This window comes from Stegastes partitus, unplaced genomic scaffold (assembly GCF_000690725.1).
Source record: "Stegastes partitus isolate 25-593 unplaced genomic scaffold, Stegastes_partitus-1.0.2 Scaffold8, whole genome shotgun sequence".
In the NCBI taxonomy this organism is placed as follows: Eukaryota; Metazoa; Chordata; class Actinopteri; family Pomacentridae; genus Stegastes; species Stegastes partitus.
In genome coordinates, this window is record NW_007577739.1 from 1,087,075 (window position 1) to 1,108,662 (window position 21,588).

Below are 21,588 nucleotides of genomic sequence, written 5' to 3' on the forward strand. Positions count from 1 at the left end.
CAAGCATCAACAACCAACTCTACATGGCAGACGTGTGACACTATGCAGTGTACGTGGTGAACACACTGACTTGTGGTTCCTGGTCTGTGGTGCCACTCTGGCTCTGGCCGTTATTATTTCCAATATAGTGCGTACTGTAAGGGCGTCCGTTCTGTTGTAGAGATGCAGTGGGTTGAAACAACTAATCCTTATTGCTGAATCCTGATTGAATGACTGACATCCAGTAATATGCCTTCATGTGGATTTGTAGTAGGGGTGAACACTTGCTATCTTTCTGACAGACGTTGCAATTTGATTTACGAGATAATATCTAAACTATGCAATAGATTGACACCATGAGACGGAGCAGAACCATGCGAGGTACCGTCATCAGCCTGACAGCCTCCCACGAAGGACGGCATGGATTTATCTGACACAACAGCTTAAACACTGCGTCCTAAATGCTGCCTAGCACATATCCTGAATTAAATCTTTTGTGATTTTGCTAATTGCACTGTTTCAAATTGTGCTTTTAAATTGAAGCTGAAGGTCCATTAGCCTTAATGTATGCACACATGCTCGGATGCATTCACGCACTCTGTCACGCTTGTTATGCGCAGCCAGCAATGACCGCGTCAGTCAGTCATTCATTCATTCAGCCTCTTAAATGGATTCGCTGCACCTGTCACGATGCCATGTCTAACAGCTACCACTAGGGTTCAGTATGAGACAGGCGTTGTGGCGCTGACATGCTGTTAAATCCCTCCTGTTCTCCTTCCACTGATTAAATGTAATCCTACAAAAAGCAAGCAATGAAAAATCTCAACCCCCTGCCCCTCTCCTCTGTTTTTATAATCCACAGTTCTTGCCCCAAAAGCCAACGCTTTCGTGAAGGGCCTGCGGAAGCTGCCCATCCTCCACGACGAGGGCTATGCCCAGCAGACCTGCCTGTATGAGTACTATGGAGAGAACACCCTGGTCCTGCCGTAAGTTAAAAAGAAAATAAAACTACATTCATCCCTATGTACTGTGTAGGATCTCCTGTTTTCAATGTATGTGTAATGCTTATTTTCAATTTCAGATGCATTAAGCTCCCTGTAGATGCATTTACACACATCAAAAATACATCTACATAACAGAAATTTTAATTAATTGTGCTGTTAATCACTTCTTTTAACCTCAAAGATGTGTCACCGAGTGTCTTCTTCATTTCCTGCACACTGGATTTATGTCACCTGTCTGGCTTTTAGGACCATCCATCTTCATAGTGAGATAAATGTGACACTTCATCTAATTATTATAGCTGTTGTCATTAAAAGCTAACCTGAGAGCTTCATACTCCCAAACCGTAGTGTCTCCACATGATGTGAAGACCAACTTGGATGGACTTGAATACTATCTGTGAATCATATTAGAACTGATGACACCTTATAATCACAAATGTTTGAACCCAGGCTGGTATTATGGTCATTTTATATCTGAAAAAGCAGAGCCTGAAAGGAATCCGCTCTCTTCCCTCCTAAGAACAGCTTTAATCGCCTCAAACTGCTTTTGTCACTTCAACAGGAAGCCAGCAGCCCATCCTGACCTGCTGTCTCTCGGGTGCTGTAGTACCGATAGCATGCCGTGTTCCTTCGCTGCGCTTACGAGTGGTTTGATGTCTCTACTGTCCTTAACACCGAACGTTAGAGTGCTCGACTGGAAATTCATGCTGACGTGGCCTTTGGCATTTGGAGAAAATATTGCCTGAAGTATTTCTGTCTCTTACTCTCGTCTTGCTAACGTGTGTCGTGTCAGCGGCGAGCCAGCTGCTGTAATGTGTGACGAGAGATAATCTCATGTTTCTTGGAGTGTTTAAAAAGCATGTTGTTGTCCTGCTAGTAGAAGATAGTTTACTGTGTTTGACACTATGTCGTCTGATTGTGTGGTGCATGTGCAGTAATGAGAGTGGACTACCAGCTGATTAACAATCTTTTTAACGTCATTTTCAGTCAGAGTAGGGGAGCTTCTAAAAGGAAACACACTCTGATCTCCACAGCCCCTTCACATGGACTGAGGGGCACCATGGGGTAGCATGTATGGTAAAGATAAGGTGTCTGTACGCTAACGTCGGATAAAAACCTTGAAGTTGAGGCGATCCGTTTGAGCTCCACGTTATTTTATTATTTGCTCTGTAAACATTTAAAAGCTTTCTGTTTATTCAGACTAATATTCTATTACTTTTCTGCTTGTTGTGTATTTGCTCGGCAAGTCCTAATAATTGCAGATTCTGGAGTTCACGCGGTGTTCACATGAAGGGAAGCAGCCTCGTGTGCAAGTTTAATGGGCACACTGTTGATCGTATGCATTTGCTTAGCCTGAGTCAAATACTTACCTCTGAAGAGGGAATTACTTTATTGATTTATTGAAAAGCTTTATGTTGAAAGGCATCGCTGCAAGGCTGTTGTCGCCCCACCTCCATCCTCCTTCGCCCTCTAGCGCACACACACACACACACAGAAACACACACACACTTATTATTCGTAGGCTATGAGGCATCTTAGCATGGGTATGCTAATGCGTAGCTCTGCTGTATACCTCAGGGTACTCTGTCAGATAGATGCATAATTGCTGATTTGAATAGTGTTTTCTTGTGGCTTCAAGATTACCAACAACATATGTTCTAGGGTCGTGTGCGGACTTAAGGCTAATTAGAAGAGTGTGTGTAGGACCCCTGGCTGGATGGACTGGGGCTCTTCCCCCTGCTGTTCCATTCAGCTCCTATCTCCATGTTATGGGGCTGCCCTATGGTAATGTGGGGGGTGTCCCACCCTGTTTCTTTAAAAGGGAGATTAAAAAGAAAATCTTTCCATGGCTGTTTAGCCAGTCACGCTGCCTTCCGCGGAGAGTCGCAGGTGGGGCTGCAGGACGCCCGAGTTAAACTCCACTTAAAGGCACCATAAGTGTGTATGCATCCAGAACACCCTCCCTGTTATTGTTAAGAAACACCGGCTTTTGCCCTAACCTGAAATGAGTCACCAGGATATCAAGTGAACCACCTCATGTTCTTCAGTTTTTCCTGTATTTATGATATACAATACACAGAACAGTAGGGCCTCAGTGCGGTAAACAAAAAGGCCCAATATGAAGTGCTGTTCTGTCTAACTGTATGACTAAGCCTCTCCCTTTTACGCTTGCAAAATTCTTTCTGTGAGTCTGAAACAGGTTTTGGCACCCTGCTGCAGAGACAGAAGGCCCAGCTAAATAGACTTTGCCACACTCCATAAAGTCGGCGTTTTTAGCATTCCCCGACTCTTCTGGAGGCTCACTTCTCCGCTGTAATCAGAACTTGATCCAACTTTTTGTTAGAGAAGCAGAATGAACACAAATCATCATTTGTCACAACGGAAATTCTAACCGTTTGTTTAACTGTGTGTGCTGTGTGTGCTTGAAATGACTAAAACTACTGATTTACTGTGGCGTGTTTGTTTGGTCACATTTTGTAAATGAGATGATTGAATCTGTGTGACTGAAGCTCATGAATGACTTTCACTTGCAGACCGAGTAAAGAAAACAAGAGGGTGGTCTACACTAATAAGAGGATAGTCTACACTATCCTAGAATACAACCCTTTGCTGGACTCTTCCAACATGACCACAGATGACTGGGGTAGGATTGGAAAAGACATCGAGGTACTTGCTGCTGGATTTATGTCATGATTAGGTTTTTGATTCATATTTCTTATCCAGTAAAACATAAAACACGGCAGAATTGTAAGCGTGTTACCGTCCTAAATGATCCACATGATCTTCCTCTTTTCTTTCCTGACTCCAGAAAAACTACGAAAGCTTCGACGGTTTTGTGATTCTTCACGGCACCGACACGATGGCTTACACGGCCTCCGCCTTGTCCTTCATGTGCGAGCATTTGGGCAAACCAATCATCCTCACCGGCTCCCAGGTAAGAGCTGCCGTCCTTCGGGAGACAAACCAACAAACACAAGAGTTGCGTCTGCAGAATTTTAAGCAGAATTTTGCTGCTCCCTTACGATGAGACGTCTTCTATCTTCAGGTGCCGATTTATGAGATGAGGAACGATGGCAGAGACAACTTGCTGGGAGCGCTGCTAATTGCTGGCCAATTTGTCATTCCTGAAGTGAGTAAAAGGAGATAGCATCTAAATGATATCTTTGTAAGTTATTAAATAGCTGCGCATAATTTATGACCCCTGAAGAATGAACTCTTGGAGCTGTTGTGTCTTTGAATGTAAGCGAGGATGATCTCTAAATATACTGATTAATTAATATACTAAACAAACGGTGCATATATGTGAATATTTTGGAAAAAAATACTGTTTTACAATAGGGGTGGGACAGAATATCAAAACTGCAGCACACGTATATGTGTATATCAACACACTGTTGGCAGATATCTATATTTTAATTAATTTTAGACGGATAATCTAAATGGATTTCCCTCCAAATCTAACTCACATGACTGCTTGTCGTGACATAAATCAAACGTATGAAGGTTACGTGAATGAAACTTGGTGGGAATGCAGACAGCACAGACAGGAGGGTAAAGCAAATCTGAGAAATAATTAATTGAGTTATTAAAATTGAATAATAGTGATAATACACAAACACACTGGCACCACAATGCAGTGAATAAATCCACAATTCCTGCTTTTTTTTAAGCGCATTTTATCTTCTTCAGTAACACAAATCGCTGTGTATCGTAGATGCTCGTCTTAAAATGTGTTGCAAATCACTGCATCACGATGCGCTGTTGTTATTGTTGTTGTTGTGGGAATAGTATCGCGATAGTATTGCGAGCTACTACCAATACAGGTGTGAGCACAGTTGGGTAACAAACGCTCACTTAGCCGACTTGTCTGATGGGAAGAGTTTCGCAATGTTGAACGAATGCCAGGACAGGAAGAACGCTTAACTGTCACAGCTACGTCTATGTGGCACCCAAGTGTGTCGTCGTGTCTGCTGTGCTTAAGTGAAGCACTGAGAACAAACCGGCAGGCGTTTTGCATTGAGTTTAGATCAAGCATTAAAGCCCCGTGTGTCTTCCTCTGCATGCAGGTGTGCCTGTACTTCTACAACAAACTCTACAGAGGCAATCGTGTGACCAAGGTGGACACTGGGAGTTTCAATGCGTTCTCGTCTCCTAACTTGGCTCCTCTGGCCACCGCTGAAGTAGATATTACAAGTAAGTCACAGAGGACATGCTTCTGTCTGCACGTAAGAAAATAAATCTGAAACTGTCTTCTCCATCTTTGCTCCAGTCAACTGGGACACAGTGTGGAGGGCAAACACCACGGCCAAGTTTCAAGTCAGCACTGAGCTGAACCGCAACGTAGGCCTGCTCAGGCTCTTCCCGGGAATCACGTCTTCTACTGTAAGTCTCTGCAGGAAATGTGTTTGTTCTGTCACCAAATGTTCATAAAGTCACTCCATTATTTATGCCTCAAACCAGCTGACGTTTAGCCAAATGATGGAAGCATTCAGTTGCATGTATAGCGAGCACGATGCAAACCTTTCAGCCGAGAATCCTGTAATAGTTTTCCTCCTTGTCATATTAAAATGCACTTAAAGGTCTATGTTTTTCAAAGTTAACAGAGTGTTGTTTTGTCTAACTGCAATAAAATATAGTTAACTTTAATTGAATTGCACTATTACCCGTCCTCTGTTGCTCTGCCGGTCATGTAAACTGCCATCAAAGCTCAGGCTGGAGAAAGATGAGACAGAGTTATGGGCCATGTCCAATCACCCTGTAAAGAGGGAGGCTTGGCATGGATACTGTAACATTTAGCTGCACCTCCCCCTGCAGAGGCTGCCGGGAGAGTGACTTTACTGTCTCAATCTGCTCCCACTGCCCAACTCCGCTATCAAGGCTTTCTTACAGCCTTTAACTGCCTTTACGAGGCGCCGTTTTGATTAGGCACCAGGCTCTCGTGCGTCCACGGCCCTCCGCTGCACCGGAGCTTCATTGGTAATCTGCGTCAGACCTTTCTTGTCAAACTGCTTATCGCATCAAAAAATACTGACTGAACCTAGCACTTTTAATGTCACCTTCTTCTCACGTTTTATGGTAACTGCCGGGGACTTGCCAAGTGACTTTATGCTTGCTAACACCTTCAGATTAATTGCTCTCCTTCCTGCCATTTCAGTCATCTGCCATTCTAGTCATATGCCATGGCTAATGATGTGGTATAGGGCCTCCCAGTGCCAGCCAGCCAACCAGTGACTGAGATCCTGGTTGCAGGAGATAGCACCAGATGGGCTTTTAGGAGAGTGGATGGGTCTCACGCATTGGAGTGAAAGGGGCTGCAGGAAAAATAACATGGAATACTAATTTCTCAATTTGATTCTCCACAGTTGAGCAGCCCAGTTCAGTCGGTTGTAAATCTGGGATGTTTATAATCTGAAACACGCTCACATCTGCGTGCAGGTGAAGGCTTTCCTGCAGCCGCCCATGCAGGGTGTGGTCCTGGAGACCTACGGCAGCGGAAATGCCCCAGACAACCGTCCCGACCTGCTGGAGGAGCTGAAGAAGGCCACAGACTCCGGTGTCATCATCATCAACTGCACACAGTGTCTCAGAGGGACCGTGTCTGCATCCTACGCCACTGGAAAGGTAGTACATTGGGTAGTTAATAGTCACCTTGATGATCCATATGTTTAGTTTAGTTCAGCCTGAATGAATCAATGACATCGATCATGTTCCAGGTGTTGATGGATGCGGGTCTGATAGCCGGTGGTGACATGACTCCAGAGGCCGCTCTGTCGAAGCTCTCCTACGTTTTGGCCAAGAAGGACCTTAAACTCGACGCGAGGAAAAAGGTTTGGATTCTTTATTCTCACTTTTTCTTTTCTGAAGAGCTCGAAGAGTGTTCGCAGAGAAAATCATAAGGTGTCATTTGTGAGCAGATGATGGCTCAGAACCTGCGAGGAGAAATGAGCGCTGACTTAGCCGGAGCCAAACTGTGTCTGAGTGACAGCCGCTTCATCCAGGTCATTGCCAAGTCTCTGAGCATCAGCTGCAAGGAGGTGAGGACACCAGCACCTTTAGACTTCAGCAACCACCTTATTAGTGTTCCAGTTCTTATCATTATGAGACAAATCAATCCGCTCACTACAAGTCCAGACTGTCATGATTAGATTCAAGCATGTTTACTCGAGATTAAGGGTGTTTCATATTCAGAGCATTTTGTTGAATTGTTCTGTGTTGTCAGGAGCTGGAAGCCATCCGTGACGCTCTGACTCCACCACTGGCCTGTGCTGCTGCTAAGATCGGAGACATTGAGGCCTTAGAGGCTCTAAAAGAAATGGTGAGCCGCACTCTGGTCACTACGCACACATACAGCCATCATCATCACCGACTTTGTCATGAATATCTTTTAATCCACGCATTCTGGGATGATCATGGTTTGTCAGCCTTTCTCTATTTTTATCAGAAACAGATGCATCAAGTAGGAGTTTAGTCATATAGAAGTACTGCAATACAAGCAAAAGTCCAGCATGGAAAATACGTAAGCATTATCAGCAGAATGGAGATAAAGTATTAGAATAAAAGTGCCGTTTTGGGCCCCCTAGTATGAGATATTATATCATTCAAATCCTGTCAGCAGCATGTTACGAGCATGTAGCTGATAAACCTTCTTTCCTCTCCCAATCATCATCTGTTTTTAGTTTTTGGTCTCTTTTGAATATTGATTTAAATTAAACCGTTTGAGAATTTAGGGGAAACATTACTATTTGATAGAGCTGTTAACAACTCATAGATGCTTAAAAAGTGACCTCAATTAGTTGTATTTTAAAAGCTTGTTCATCATCATGTTACAAGGAGCTGGTGACTAAAGCTGTCAAATGAATTTACTGGAGTGAAAGTGTAAAATAGCATTAAATGGAAATGCTCAAGTGAGGTACAAGTACTTCATTATTATACTCAGGTGCAGTACCTGAGTCAACATGTTTAGTTTCTTTCTATCACTGGCATCAACTTTCCAACATGGCGGATGTTGGCAGACACACAGTTTACGCCAGCGGAGCAGCGACTTATCTTCATCGTGTTTGGTTTGTGGGGTCAATGCACTCAAGTGAAGCTTTGGTCATGATGGATCAACAACACATTTCCAGGGTCACTCCTCCTGTGTTAGATAGGTGAACTGTAGGAAACAAACAAAACGCAGTAAAGAAAGACGGGCCGAGTGTTGTCCCAGCGGTCACATGGGCATGTTTGTATGCAGCTTAGATTGCACTGCAATTGATTAGGAAGAATTTAAATCCTTATATTTGAACATTAAAACACATGTCTGGAATCTGCAGTCGTAGTTTAATAGATTTTTCCTGCTTGTTTTCCCACTTTGGTATCCATTTTATCCTCCATCTTTCCTTTAAATGACTCTGTTCTTTGGGTGCTGCTCAGCGGTAAAGGTTACAGAAATCTGTCTTTATCAGAAGGGAAGGCTTCCATTTTTTTTTTCCCACCGAAAGACCAAAACCAACAGCACGCCCGTCTGTCTCACGGCTTTCTGACTCACCTGCCCTGTCTGTGGCACTCTCCTGAGCAAGACGGGCTAAAAAACAAAGGCTTTTGGCTCTTTAAAGACTGACTCATTTCCCTAAATAGCAGGGCACCGGAGCTTCTCCAACAGGAGAAAGCAATTGTTTCAGCCACATATTTGGCACATTAGCGTGATGGACCCATTATAAACTACAGTGGCCATGTTCCTCCCTAATGAGTGTCGCCCAGTGCAACGTCTGTGTGATGTGTTTTTAATAGTTTCCTGACAGTAATGGAGTTCTGTCACACAGGCTTCGGCGACAGAGATCAAACTTGTTAGTGAGGTCAACGCGTTGTTAGATTTGGTCTTTTCATGAGATTTGACAACCAGCAGTAAATTGGAGTGCTGATTTTCTCCCGTCACAGGGCAGCAACTTGTGTCTGGGGGACTACGACGGACGCACGCCGCTGCATATCGCTGCCTGCGAGGGCCATCTCAAACTGGTGCAGTACCTCCTGAGTCACGGAGCTTCAGTGTACGCGAAAGATCGTTACGGAGACACACCCCTGTGCAACGCCGTGCGCTTCAAGTAAGACCTGCTTCGTTTTACAGGGAGCTGATGTGTTTGTTTTTATCTGGCTTTTAAAGTAATGTCGCCATTTATGTCAACATTTAAAATCCCCCCTTTCGGCCATTAGCGCCCGTTGTTATTCCTCGACACCATCTGAGTGTTTCCTGAAAACATGTTGTTAATAGCCGCCATAGAGGGGACTTCATTAAATGAGCTCCTGCAAGGTAGGGAATCTGGCTCCGCTTAAATGACAAAAAAGGAAGCAGCGGCTGTCAGAGGGGGGTTGAAACCAGGGGAGCAGCTCGTAATGGAGTTTAGAGGCCAGACAATAATTATAAACTAATTAGGCTAATTGTCATCTGACAATTTAGTGTGTTTATTTTTACCAAAGCTGTTTTTTTTCCATTTTTTCCCCCCTCTTCGCTCTAAACGTCTATCAGGGAATAGCCACCCTTAATACTTCTGTGTTAGTGCCATGTTGAGCCTCAGGGTGAAAACGTTGTATGTGTCAGAGCTGCGCCAAATGGCTGTTGTCCTATTTTAACGGTTGCCACTGCAAGTGTGGACTTGTTTCCTTTGTGGCGGCGAAGGGACGCACTGGAGCGCAAACACCTGTCGTCGCACTTCCGACGGTGTGCCGCGCGGCTCGGGAAGCCGTGCCTTTCTTTATCAGCGCTCAGTGAAATGACAACAAGCACTGGAACGGTAGTTTTGAGTCGCTGTCAGGACGTCTGACGCACTTTGCTGCCTGCATTGCACGGCGCCCTGCAGCCCGATGCCCATATAAGGACCGGCAGGGAGCAGGGAGATGAAGAGGTTAAAGAACAAACGTGGGGAGTGTCCTCTGAACCAGTCCTACCAGCTTGCTCCCAGTTTCACAGATTAGAGATACTAGCGTCTTAAATCTCTGCAGGAAGTCTGTTTCCTTAAGAGTTTCTTTGGATGCACCTTCTAAACACTTACATGCCAAATTGAGCTTAATAAAAGCCTCATATACAGCTACTTATGTACGATCGCTGCTGCTCAGAGGTTTTTTGTTGTACTGTTTATTCCCTGTCACTGTGAATGTCCTTGCGGGCGACGTTTGTGTGGGCGGAAGATTGTGTGGGATGGAGGAACTTGTTCCTACTTGCCAAACGACAGCCACGCTGACTCTATCAATGGATGTCAAAATGCAGAAGTTGAAAACCCCAAAGAGACGTTATGTCTGTTAATTACACGTATCAGGTGATGATTTTAGCTTTGGGCTGCTTTTACCTGAGTTAACAGTGTCTATGTGTTAAACATATAGTCATGTTGCTTGTTCTCTCACTGACTTAGACACAAGGGAGTCGTGAAGCTGCTCAGAAAGACTGGAGCGCACTTTTCCAGAGAAGAGCTGGAGGAAGCAGGAACCGAGCTGTGCAGGTGAGACACACAAACACACAAAGAAAAGCATGCCTTCAAACAAACAGTCGCAAATCTCACAGTTGCTGAACCATCCGCATTGACCCATCCTACATAGCTGACACAGGTACAACCAGTTGCCCCGCTGTTACACAAACGGCAGGAATGCTCCCCGGCAGCATAGCTCCGGATCTGTTCTGCATCTCCAGTGTCGGCAAGTGTGCGACGCGATGGCTGGCCCCTTTATTTACCCGGCCGAGACACTCAACAGGTTTTGCCGAGACGGTTCCGATTAACAGTTTCGTGAACACACCTTTGTGCGATAAGCGCCGCTCCTGGTCGCCATTACGGCAAAATGTCTGAGAATCACGAAGCCCCTGATTTGTCTTCCTGATGTGGTCTCTGGTTCACCTTTTGCTGCATTAACGCTGACTTTTTATGTGTCTGCGTCTCAGCCTTGCAGCCAGCGGCGACCTGGACGGCCTGAAAATCTGGAGCATTGCCGGAGCGGATCTGAATAAACCGGGCTACGACGGACAGACGGCCATTCAAGTGGTGGGTTCTGGGAGAGGCGCCTGCCTTTAATCACACTGTCAAAATAAACAAAAGTAAGACGTGTCACTCTCCACCTGTCACAGGCCCAAGCTGCCGGCAAAAAGGAAGTGGTGGCGTTTTTAGTTCACCTGATAAGCAATAAAACCAAGGTAACCTCTGTTCCCCACTGTGCTGCTTCATGTCTCTGTTTCTCTTCTGCAAAACCAACAGCTTCAAAATAGTTTGCATGTAACACTTCTGTAATTATCACAATTAACTCTCCATTAATTGTCTTGTTCAATTTCAGAAAGTATTTGGTGAATTGAATGAATATGATGAATATGATGATGATGATGATGAGGATGATGATGATGATGAGGTAAATGAGATGAAATGAGCACGTGTCTCCCTTATTGAACATGAGATCCCTCCTAGCATGGCTGCTTTGGTTCCCTTGCTTCCTTGTCTGCTTTGTCTTTTTGCCTATTATCCATCCATCCCTTCCTTTCTTAAGCATGTCTCGCTCGGGGTAGCGGGTTGTGTGTCCAAGCATGAGAAGCTAAATGTACTCGGACTGGTTGCCAAACAGAGTCACCAGTTCACCCACACTTCAGAGGAAAGTTGCACAACAATAGCTCAGTCTAGTCTAGTTCTCTGGGGGATGTATTGTTTTATTTTACATACAGACGTCCTTAAATGTATTCATCCCCTTCCATTAAAGAAAATTCACAACAGTCACTCAAATAAGTAGAAACCGAACAAAGTAATAATAAATAAAAATTTGCTAAATTATAATTTAATGAAATAAGACATTGCTTTTGAATTTTGGTTGGAAAGAATAATTGAAAAAAACAAAATTGTCCCGAACAAATTAGAGCACTTTGCTGATGAGCAGTGGGCCAAAATACATATTAGTTTATGGGTCCCATCATTTTTTAAATTTTTTTTATATATATTTCTGTTGAACCACAATTCAAAAACAATGTCATGGTTTTCATAAAATTTTTATTTATTATTACTTTTGTCAATTTCAGCTTATTTCAGTGACTGAAGCTGTTTTTTTTCTTTCTTTAATGGGAGGCTATGAACACATTAGAGGACGACGGTAAATATGTTCTATGCATAGTGACATTTATGTAAGAGATTCCCAAAGAGAGGAAGAGAAACAGTGAAACTAGTTGTTTTTAATATGTGTTTAGATTAAACCCGAGCACACAATAAATGCTGATTTGTGTTTTGAGTAGAGCTAGAATGATTATCAGCTGGTAGGCATTAATGAGAAACAATTAGTTATCGCCTTATATAATTAATCAACTGCTTATTATTCACAGATCCCAGCGTCTCACAAGTGAGGATTTGCTGCTTTCTTTTTGTTTTCTAGCAATTAGAAGTGTGTGGGTGCTAGATTGGACAAACGAGCTCTTTGAAGGTTGTGCTCAGAGAACTGTGACAGGAAGGTTTCACAGATCAAAAAGATCATCAATCTAAAAAGAAAGGATTGCTATTGGAATCTGAATTGGAGCTTTAAGTGTCTCCGGCCTGTTTTTGTTTTTGTTTTTTCTCCATCAAACACAATCTGATCACCGTCTGTGAAGCCTGAGCCTGAGCACACTCTGCTGACCCGCGCTGGTGTCGTCGTGCTCGTGTGTGATCGGTGTTCGTGCAGAGTGCTGATGTGACCTCCCCACTACTCCATAGTAATCCTGTCTGTGTTTGTCACCCGTGGCAGAGCGGAGTGATCGAGTTCACGGCCGCCCCAGCAGGACTCTGAGCCCAATGACGCTACCTCAACTGACAGGAACCGTCCTCTTGTTTCCTCTGCAGCCGTCCTCCACGCGCACACGCTGTCCCGTTTGTTTCTGCCAGAGCTGCATTTAGATTGTGCATACTGTTTCCCCTCCAAACCTGTTAATGGCACAACATATTGTGTAATCACTGCTTTGAGTGTGTGATGCCCAGAATGGGGGAAAAACACCGTGTAAATGTTTGATTGTTCCTCATTAGTGCAAATGCTTTTTATTACCGTGTATGAACAAGAGACTCTAATCAGGGAATTAAAGGTGAACTCCACCTGCGCTGTTTTAAACAACCCAATACTGTGAGCACTACTTCATAAAGCGGTGTTTATTCTTCCTTCAGCAATACGTTCACGATACGTGGAACTACAGGGTCCATTCACAGGTTTCATTTTTATAGCGAGATGCTGGAACTCATGAAAATAAGGTTTAACTTTTTATCATGTGGGATGTAATCCAACGTTAGCACTTGACCACTTCGGTCTAAGCTCCCGAAGCACTTGTTTTCGCTTCCTTCTGCTCCAACAGGTCTTACAAAAAACCCGCAGTTACCTTTGAGACTCATCCAGCCTGTTTCTTTGACCGATTGTCGAGCTGGAAGCGTCGCATGTCTGTCTGTTTGACAGGGAAAGGGGAAATCCAGACTATTGTGTGAGCCACGTAAAGGCCTAAAACTGCCAGTTTCTGCGTCCTGTGACGTGTTTTAAATGTGTATTCTTTGCATCCACAATCACAAACGACTCCCGTTTTCAGTACCTTTGTGTTCCAAGTGAATGTTAAACATTTCTACTTTGGTTTGATGTGATTGACTTTTTAAAAACCAATGCAGGTTAAAGTCTTCATCATCTTCAGTGATTACGTGAAAATAAATACATCTGAATGTGTGGAAATCAATCAAGCCATCTGTTGTGTTCCAAAAAGTCAAAAAGTCTGAGGAATGTGTTTCTTTTGTGGGGAAAAACAGCAGAAATAAATCTCTTGTTTCAAATGAATGTCTCCTGTGGTTCCTTCTGTGTTCAACAAAACCCTGAAAATGTTCTTGCGCTGCTGCTGGCCAAAGATTTCTGAGCAAACTCCAATTTTACAAGGTTTTTTCTTTGACGTTATGCTACTGTTGGAGGTCACTACTATTAGAGTTTCTTCATGCTCGCTACAGAAATGTGCTTCGAATAGCAGCGGATTATTAGCGGCTGCAGAAGGCCTTTAGTAGGATTCCTACTTCAAACCCAAACATATATGACAGCATTCAGTGTGAGCTCCTGATGTCTGACTGAGATAAATCAGAATTTAGTCAAAAATTAAAAAGGCAAAGATGAAATAAAAGCCCACATGTGCAGGTGCCTTCTCAGCCGGCTGGTATTTGCTATCTTTGTCTTAAGGGTTGCTGCCCCGTCGTGCTCCTTGCTGGTGGAACCCAGCTCGTCCGGTTGAACCAGCATGGGCCTCATTCCTGCCTGAATGAGAGGCTTGTATAAACCTAACCCCAAAACGCTATATAAAGAGCTCTTAGCTCTGCAGTCACACAGTCTGAGACGAGATGACACCAAGAAACACCACCTCAAGGAAAGAGATCACCTTCTCCAGGTAAGCCCCCCTCCCGGACACGGGCCGCTCTGGCTGAAGCCGCCTCTGTTTGTTTTTGTGGATTTTCGTAGATTTCAGGATCTGAAATCCGCCGCCGCGATGCGTTTGCTTGTGCCTTAACCGACAGGTTGTCTCAGAATCTAATTCTAGCTCCTGTTTTCTTTTCACCAGTGTTGGAATCTACGGTTTAGAGGACGGACGTTGCTCAGAAGACGTGCGTAGTCCCTCTGATTAAGTGGTTCTCAACAGTTCAACAGTTCTTTGACAAAATTGTGAAATGTTTAGGACCACTTGACCAGGCAGACAAATGCTGCGAACTCTGGAAAATACCATCGAGTGGCTCTTTAAAAAGGGAAACATTTCAAAAGGCCTGACTTTTTTTTTTCTTCTCACATTTTTGGAGCAACTGTGTGACTTACTCAGCTCTTCTGCTTCCTTAATGTCTCTCCATGTCTCCCTCTCTCATTGTGCCCCCTTGTGTTACAATCACAACTGCAGTGCAGGAGCTGTGGGGGGCTGTAAAAATCATCAGCGTTCAGTAATTTCATTCTGCTGGCACACATACAAATTTTTAACAGCTCTGCTGCTGCAGTAACACCCGTCTTTTCACTGCTTTACTGTTGCTGCTATTCAGAGGTGCTGATTAAAACAAGTCAATAAAGAACCATTTGTCTCTGATGACTCTGTGTGGGATGAAGGATCTTGAGTGTGCGGGGACGGTCGCTGTCCAAAGTACTGAAAATTGCTGCTGTGGTAAATGTGGCGCTCACATCTTTTGTCATTTTCCATCTAATCTATCGAACCAGAGGAAAATTATAACTGGAAGGACGCTATTAGGATTATTATTAAAATCAATGCTGCTAAATAATTAGACACGGCTCATCTGATTCTGCTTTTAACTTGCTTTGAGACCAATTTTCTTGACTTTTCTTCTCCATTACATTGATTAAACTACTTATTAAACCAAATCTGGACTCAATTAGACTTAATCAATGCCTGTATACAGTCAGCTCGAGTGTAAATGCCTTAATTAAATTCCAAACACACAGGTTTGCGTTCAGATCTGTTCTTTTCTGGACTAGTTTGATGGGAAACCCAGAACTAAACACTCCCAATCTTACACAAGAAAATCCCAAATGCTTTTTTTTCCCAAGGAGCAGGCTACTTTATATTGCATAAATCATTCATGAACGCACCGTGCACCATTTATTCCCCCTCTCCTTCCTAGACAGCCCCCTCTCTCCTTTCTTTCTCTTTGATCTCCTCCATGCGCCAAGAACTATCAATATTTGCTAAACGTTTCTCACAAAGCCCGTCCGTGCACCGGGAGAAGCTGCAGAGGTCTCTCAGGCAGGGGATAAGACATAGGAGAGGCATTAATGAGATGCCCAGAGCGATTTCCCTGTACGTGCACAAGGGCAGCAGATGTAGCAGCACACGCAGTCCCAGGGGATCCCGTCCTCGGAATTTCATCAGCGGCCGAGGGAGACCCAACCCAACCCAGACGTCCTCCAGCGGGGGAGAGCTGGGTGACGGACGGGGTAAATCATCTTTACTATGGATTGCAATTATCGCTCTACTGACAAGCCCTGCCTGCCCCCCGTGACACAGAAAAAAGTGTGTGTGTGTGTGTGTGTATAAGCAGGAGTTGTGAGGTGTTTGGGATCAAAAATAATTTATTCACCCCCAGAATATTTATTATTTACCCCCCTCTGCTCGGCTGTCAGAGCACCATTGTTGCAGCGGAGTGTAAATGTTGATCACCTCCGCCCTGATGGAACACACAAACTCTGGTTCTGGTCCAGTGACCTTTGAACCGGTAGAGAAGTTTAGAAACACCAGCCTGATCAGACACAGGTACTGTCACTGCAACCATGAACTAAAGTTAAAACACAACCTTTTAAAACAGTGTGAATGAGCCAAACCAGCAGCAGTAATCCACCCTAAAATATAACTGACCTTTAGCTCCACTGTTTAACAGGAGCTGCTCCTCGAAGGTTTGAATGCAGCTTCTGAAGTCTGAAGAAATTAAAAGTACGACGCCACCGTGATGCATCAGCGCAATCTGGCCTTAAACAGGAAGTTAGTGCAACAAACTGCCATGGAGTTTATAGTACATGAGAACTTACCAGGCAGGTTATGGTCTATTAAAGGCTACTGGTCTGTTGCATCATGGGAATTGTAGGCTCAAGGCCTGAGGTCTTCTGTACACAGGGACTAAAAGTCTGCACATCTCAGCCTTAGAATGTGACGACTGGAGGAGCAGTGCCGGGATATGCTGTCTATCCTAAACACAGTCTGAGTTGTCATAATTACAAACAGACCATTTTGAATGAAGCTTCCGGCGATGAATTAGAACACCAGCCCATGTTTTAGTAAAAGCACCGCGGGTGCTGTCACACTCTCAGCTGTTCTCTGTGGAGCGGCTCCATGTGGATGACATCATCACTACAGTTTAGAAACTGGCTCAAATTCATGAAATAAAACTGAGCTGACAAAATACTCTGTCTCAAAAACACAGTCTAGGCTTTATATGTACACGCTCTTTACTGCTCACTCAGCCTATAATGACTCCTGTGAAACCACCTACTGCCCTCATTCTCAATTTATGGGCTAACTAGCCTCAGCTTGCTGGAAAAGGTGAAGGCTATTCATTGAATATCGATTGGCAATCGTGCAATCTTACTGGATTCCACACATCAGATGCATTATTTAGCAGCAATAGCTGCAAACGCCTTCAATGATCAAGTTACTCAGAGGTCAACGAAGGGATTTATTCTGCCTTGATTATTTTAAAAACAAATTTGATTTGATTTTTATATCACCTGCAATAAAGTATATTAAAATCAATCAAAATCTGATCTGTTTCAGACTGCTGTCCCTGCTGATGATGGCCATCACTGTGAGTAAATAAGAAATCAAGTGTCTCACATGTGATTCTGCAGCAGCACTGTAATCATGTGCATTAGGCTGCATGCTGCAGGAACATTATATAAAACAAAGAAATAACACACAAGCAATGATGAGGTCATTACCGTGTGCCACAGACGTACTGTAAGTCCCTACATGAATAATCCAGGAATATTACAGGGAGCGAGTCGTTAGGGGTTATGGCCAGGATTGTCATTGTGTTTTACATCTTTGTGCGGGGGATGACAACGAGGCACCAGCAAATCGGGTGGGAGAGCAGGTCATCACTGTCTGACAGGGAGGCTGAGAGCGAGAGAGAGAGGGAGGGAGGGTGGCTGAGTGAGAGGGGGAGAGAGGGGGGGGAGACGGAGAGAGGGAGGCTGGAGATCAGAGCGCAGCAGATGCACAAGGTGCTCCATCGCTCTCAGACCTGCAGCAGCACCCACAGACCACACATGACCAGCCTCAGGATGGCTCCAAAAGTATCTCAGTGGATATAAACCCTTTCTGCAGAGCCTGCCGGATGGATTGTACCGCTTTATTCTCCAGCTACTGGAAATCTGAGAGGTTCTTTTACGCACACGTGCGAGCGCTCACTGCGAATCACTGAATGTCCGGATTAAAAAACCTTGTGGATCTTTTTAGGGGGTACGAGACACATGAATTAGATGGATCTACGAGTCAAATAGGCTTCCCGGCGAGTGGAATATTTTCTAGGCTACACTTGCAGCCCGCATGGCTTTACCAAACTCACCGGGGTCTCCCGGAGCTGGGAAGCCCAACCCCAGCGTCATAGACCTGGGGACAATCTTCGTTGACTCCGACATCATATTTGGGTTTACAAGTCACCTGCTGAAGAGAAAAACAAAGGTAAGAGTGTTTTAAAGAGGCGCAGGAAGGATGATCTCATCCTTGAATGCTGTTGGTGCGTCAAAAATAAGTGATGAACAGTGACGATGAGACAAATGATGAGTGTGACGGCTCCTGTCCTGCAGTCAGGACCGTGAGCAGCACCTCGCTGCCCTCTCTTCATCTCATCCTTTGATTTCAAACATCATCAATTTGCTTATTCGACACTTTTATCAACATTTTGCTGCAAATTAAAGTGTCCTAACTTTTATCCTCTTACACTATTTCTAGAGCTGATGGGAAAAAATACTTCCTCGAGGCTCGAAAGACATGAATGGATTAAATTAGAAAGCAGCAGCAGGTTTAAATGTGATTTATAGGCTCTTCCTGTGAGGTTTGTAGACTATGGAACATGTATATGGAGTGATTGTGGATTTAATTCTCCTTTTTCTAACCAAACATATTGTCTCGAGTCTCTAGAGAGAATCCATTTTCAAACAGATATATGTAGTAGTCGGCAACAGAAAATGTGTTTGAGGATTTATAGCCTACTTTTGATTTAAACTCGTCACATCGTCTATAATTTGTACAAGCAGAGGACCACAGACTGCCGGGTTCTCTAAGTAGGATACGTCGTCTGAGGGCAGCAAAAAAGACAAACGGTTTCAGAAGCGCATGTGGCCACTGTCGCTTACATCACCCGCATGAAATATTCAAAGTTTACCAATTAAATATTTAACCTCATTGCGCACACCCCTCCGGTTCGGAGAGATGCTGCTGCGCGTTTCTGACGGAGGATGGCGCCAGAGTAACACCGACGAGGCCCAGTCGTGCACCTGGAGGGAGAGGCAACAGTTGCTGTGGTGCCCTGAAGCTGATCACAGCAGGAATATAAAAAGCTAAAAGGAGATTTTATTTTGTGAAAAAAAGTATGGCATTTTATGTTCTGTCTGTTATTGACTGGCATGAGCGGATTGGTTCACGATTTTGGCACAGATATGATATTTCTGGAACGTGCGTAAATGTATAATTTCACATGAAAGAAGTGTTCAAAGAGAAGTTTCTGTTCAAGAACTCTTTTAACCAACTAAAGCTTCATGCGTAATGCTAATTTTTAACCATTTTGCATAAATTAGAACGTTAAGTTTCCAAAGATCACAAAAATCTCTGACTGTATGTTGGTAAAAATGTGTGTGAGTTGATGCGTAAAGTATCCAAGTGTTTCCATTTGGTGACGTATCACCAACAGAAGTCAATGTGTGCACCATGTATCTGCACTGAAGAGCTGAAGCAAGTTGATAGAGAATAAATGTGGCGCTGTGAGGTTACACAGAGGAAGATGTTTCCGCCTTGAAGCAAGTGGAAATAAGGGGAAAGTATTTCATGGGGTTAAACCAGTGGACTCATGTGTCACTGCTCACCACACACACATCTCAGGGTGGTTTTTCCTCACAGCTCGGAGCCCTCTCACACACTCCCCTCACCCTGTGCGGTAAAGTTTCTTCAGCCCTCCCCTTCCAGGAGCGTCACCGCCTCCTGCACACCGTTCAGTCCTCTCCTGCACCAAAACTCCTCCGCAACTTGTAAACTTATGGGACACACTCAGTAGATGCCTTCGCTCACGAACTGCTGATCCAGTGCGATGTGACAGATGACTGGTAATCTCCAGTCCAGCCTATGGCTCTGCCTCGCGTTATCCTCTGGCAAAACCTTTGAGTTTTACGAAGTCTGAAGGTGTAACCTTGATCCGGGAGAATGAGCTCTTTTGGGGGCAATTCAGCTTCTGATGGAGGGAACCCTAACAACCGCATGTTCACTGTAAGTGTCTCACTGGTAAAGCGTAGAAACAATGGTGATGTGCTTCTAGTCGTGCTGGTGGGTTTGTTGTACTTTACGCGCAAAACCGCACAATCTGCATCTGGCATTTGGACAGGTGTTGTGAATTAAAACGGGTTGCCAAGGAACACACAGTTTCCTCATCGCTTTTACGCGAATTCCAAACTGCTCGTTTTCTTGCAAGCAAAAAAAAGTTAACCAAACTTTTTTTTCAAAAAAAAGTTAACCAAACTTTTTTTTATTCTCGTGCCGAAGGTGGAGGGATGTCCGAGTGGAGAGTCTCCAGCGACCCCCAGGAAAAGACTTCACTCTGCGGAGGAAGCGCGATGCAGCAGCCGGCCTCCTCCTGAGGGCGCCGGCTCGGTTTCCATCACCGAGTCCGAGGAGAAGGGAGGCTTTTGCCAACAATGCCAGAAGAAAGTCTCGGAGTTGAAGAAGCAGGCGCTGGCACTGGCTGACCAAAACTCACTGAAGGTTGGTGTTTTTTGGTTTTGCATTCCAACCTTTTTCTTTTTTTTTTTTGCATGTATTTCCCCCTAAAGTTTGAAACTGTGCCACTTAAGTTGCTATTTCAGAGTGTTTATTGTTAAAATAGTCACATTGGTTGCAGAAAGTCAACAAGTGAGCAAGTTGTAGTCACTGCTGTGGACCCAAAGTTGTAATAAAAGCTGCCACTGTGAGCTGCTGCAGCATGTTTCTGGTTGCATGTGAGTGTTGGTTTTCTTGTCCACCTGCACCTGCTCTTCTCTCTGATACGTGGACAATGAAATGATTCTTGTGATTGTTTCTAAATGTACCGAGAAAGCTCTCACAATCCTCTTGTAAAGTTGTTTATTGCTGCACTTGACTTCAAATGCTGGCCTTGGATGTGAAAATGGAAGCTTTTGAGACTTTGAAAGTGGCCCATTGTTTGGCCAAACAATGCTTATCTTTTTATTTTGCTGCTGGGTGTGGGGGGTCGAGGGGGCCGAAACGAGCAGAGCTGCTCACGTCGGAGACCGAGGAGGAAGTTAAGTCCCAGTCGACCTTTGCTGGTGCATTGAAAGTGTTCCTGTACGGCTGCTCCCACAATTCCCACCGCTGTTAAATATAGGCCCTGAGTCCACTGTTGTTGCGGCGGGGCTGGGTTTGCCCTCGGGTTGGTTCTCCTTTTGTTGTCCCGTTTTAGAGGGAGAGTCTCAAAGTGGGATTGGATTACAGCGCTTCAAGGTTCACCCCAAATCCCACAGCCCCTGATGATCGGGCGTACGACGGGGACAAGGTGGTGGTGAGGGGGGGGCATTTCTGCAGCACCTGGGCTTTTGAGACATCTGTATGTGTGGTCCGATCCCTGTGCGTGTATCAGATCCATATTCAGGTATCAGGTAAGCCCACCCCGTAAACACATTACCTGCCATTAGCAGCCATGGGAACTGACCTCCCCTTTTTAGTGTGGGACCCTCCAGCAGTACTTTGCGGCCTTCACCAGGTGCTCTCCCTGATAGAAAACTTCCCCTTTGGCCCCCCCATTTTGCAATCGTTGATGGCTAAATTGGGCCTTAATGCCGGGGTGGCAAACGGTGATGGCAGGGTGCTGTTATTGTACCAGGGTTATGGTATGGGCTTGGAACTGGGGGGGATAATAAAGCCATTGTCTTTTGTGAGTTT

At 44.6% G+C, this 21,588-nt stretch overlaps 2 protein-coding genes across 5 annotated transcripts in view; both read left to right on the forward strand.

The window, feature by feature from the left end:
* Positions 1–13,720, forward strand: part of aspg (asparaginase homolog (S. cerevisiae)) — a 16,257-nt gene extending 2,537 nt beyond the window's left edge. Inside the window, exons 2-18 of one of the 4 annotated variants that reach the window (XM_008283451.1) lie at positions 842–965; positions 1,546–1,581; positions 3,518–3,650; positions 3,793–3,918; positions 4,030–4,113; positions 5,051–5,177; positions 5,254–5,366; positions 6,420–6,605; positions 6,698–6,811; positions 6,899–7,018; positions 7,204–7,299; positions 8,901–9,064; positions 10,367–10,453; positions 10,888–10,987; positions 11,071–11,136; positions 11,274–11,345; positions 12,696–13,720. In XM_008283451.1, coding sequence (XP_008281673.1) covers positions 842–965; positions 1,546–1,581; positions 3,518–3,650; positions 3,793–3,918; positions 4,030–4,113; positions 5,051–5,177; positions 5,254–5,366; positions 6,420–6,605; positions 6,698–6,811; positions 6,899–7,018; positions 7,204–7,299; positions 8,901–9,064; positions 10,367–10,453; positions 10,888–10,987; positions 11,071–11,136; positions 11,274–11,345; positions 12,696–12,737 — 1,790 coding nt within the window. In that variant the 3' untranslated portion in view covers positions 12,738–13,720. Of the gene's footprint in view, positions 1–841; positions 966–1,545; positions 1,582–3,517; positions 3,651–3,792; positions 3,919–4,029; positions 4,114–5,050; positions 5,178–5,253; positions 5,367–6,419; positions 6,606–6,697; positions 6,812–6,898; positions 7,019–7,203; positions 7,300–8,900; positions 9,065–10,366; positions 10,454–10,887; positions 10,988–11,070; positions 11,137–11,273; positions 11,346–12,693 lie in introns of all 4 variants that reach the window. The other 3 variants (XM_008283460.1, XM_008283478.1, XM_008283469.1) reach the window with 3 other exon arrangements.
* A 5,982-nt stretch (positions 13,721–19,702) lies between these two features.
* kif26ab (kinesin family member 26Ab) overlaps positions 19,703–21,588 on the forward strand; it is a 68,819-nt gene continuing 66,933 nt past the window's right edge. Inside the window, exons 1-2 of the mRNA XM_008283490.1 lie at positions 19,703–19,923; positions 20,197–20,415. Coding sequence (XP_008281712.1) covers positions 19,861–19,923; positions 20,197–20,415 — 282 coding nt within the window. The 5' untranslated portion in view covers positions 19,703–19,860. The remainder of the gene's footprint in view (positions 19,924–20,196; positions 20,416–21,588) is intronic.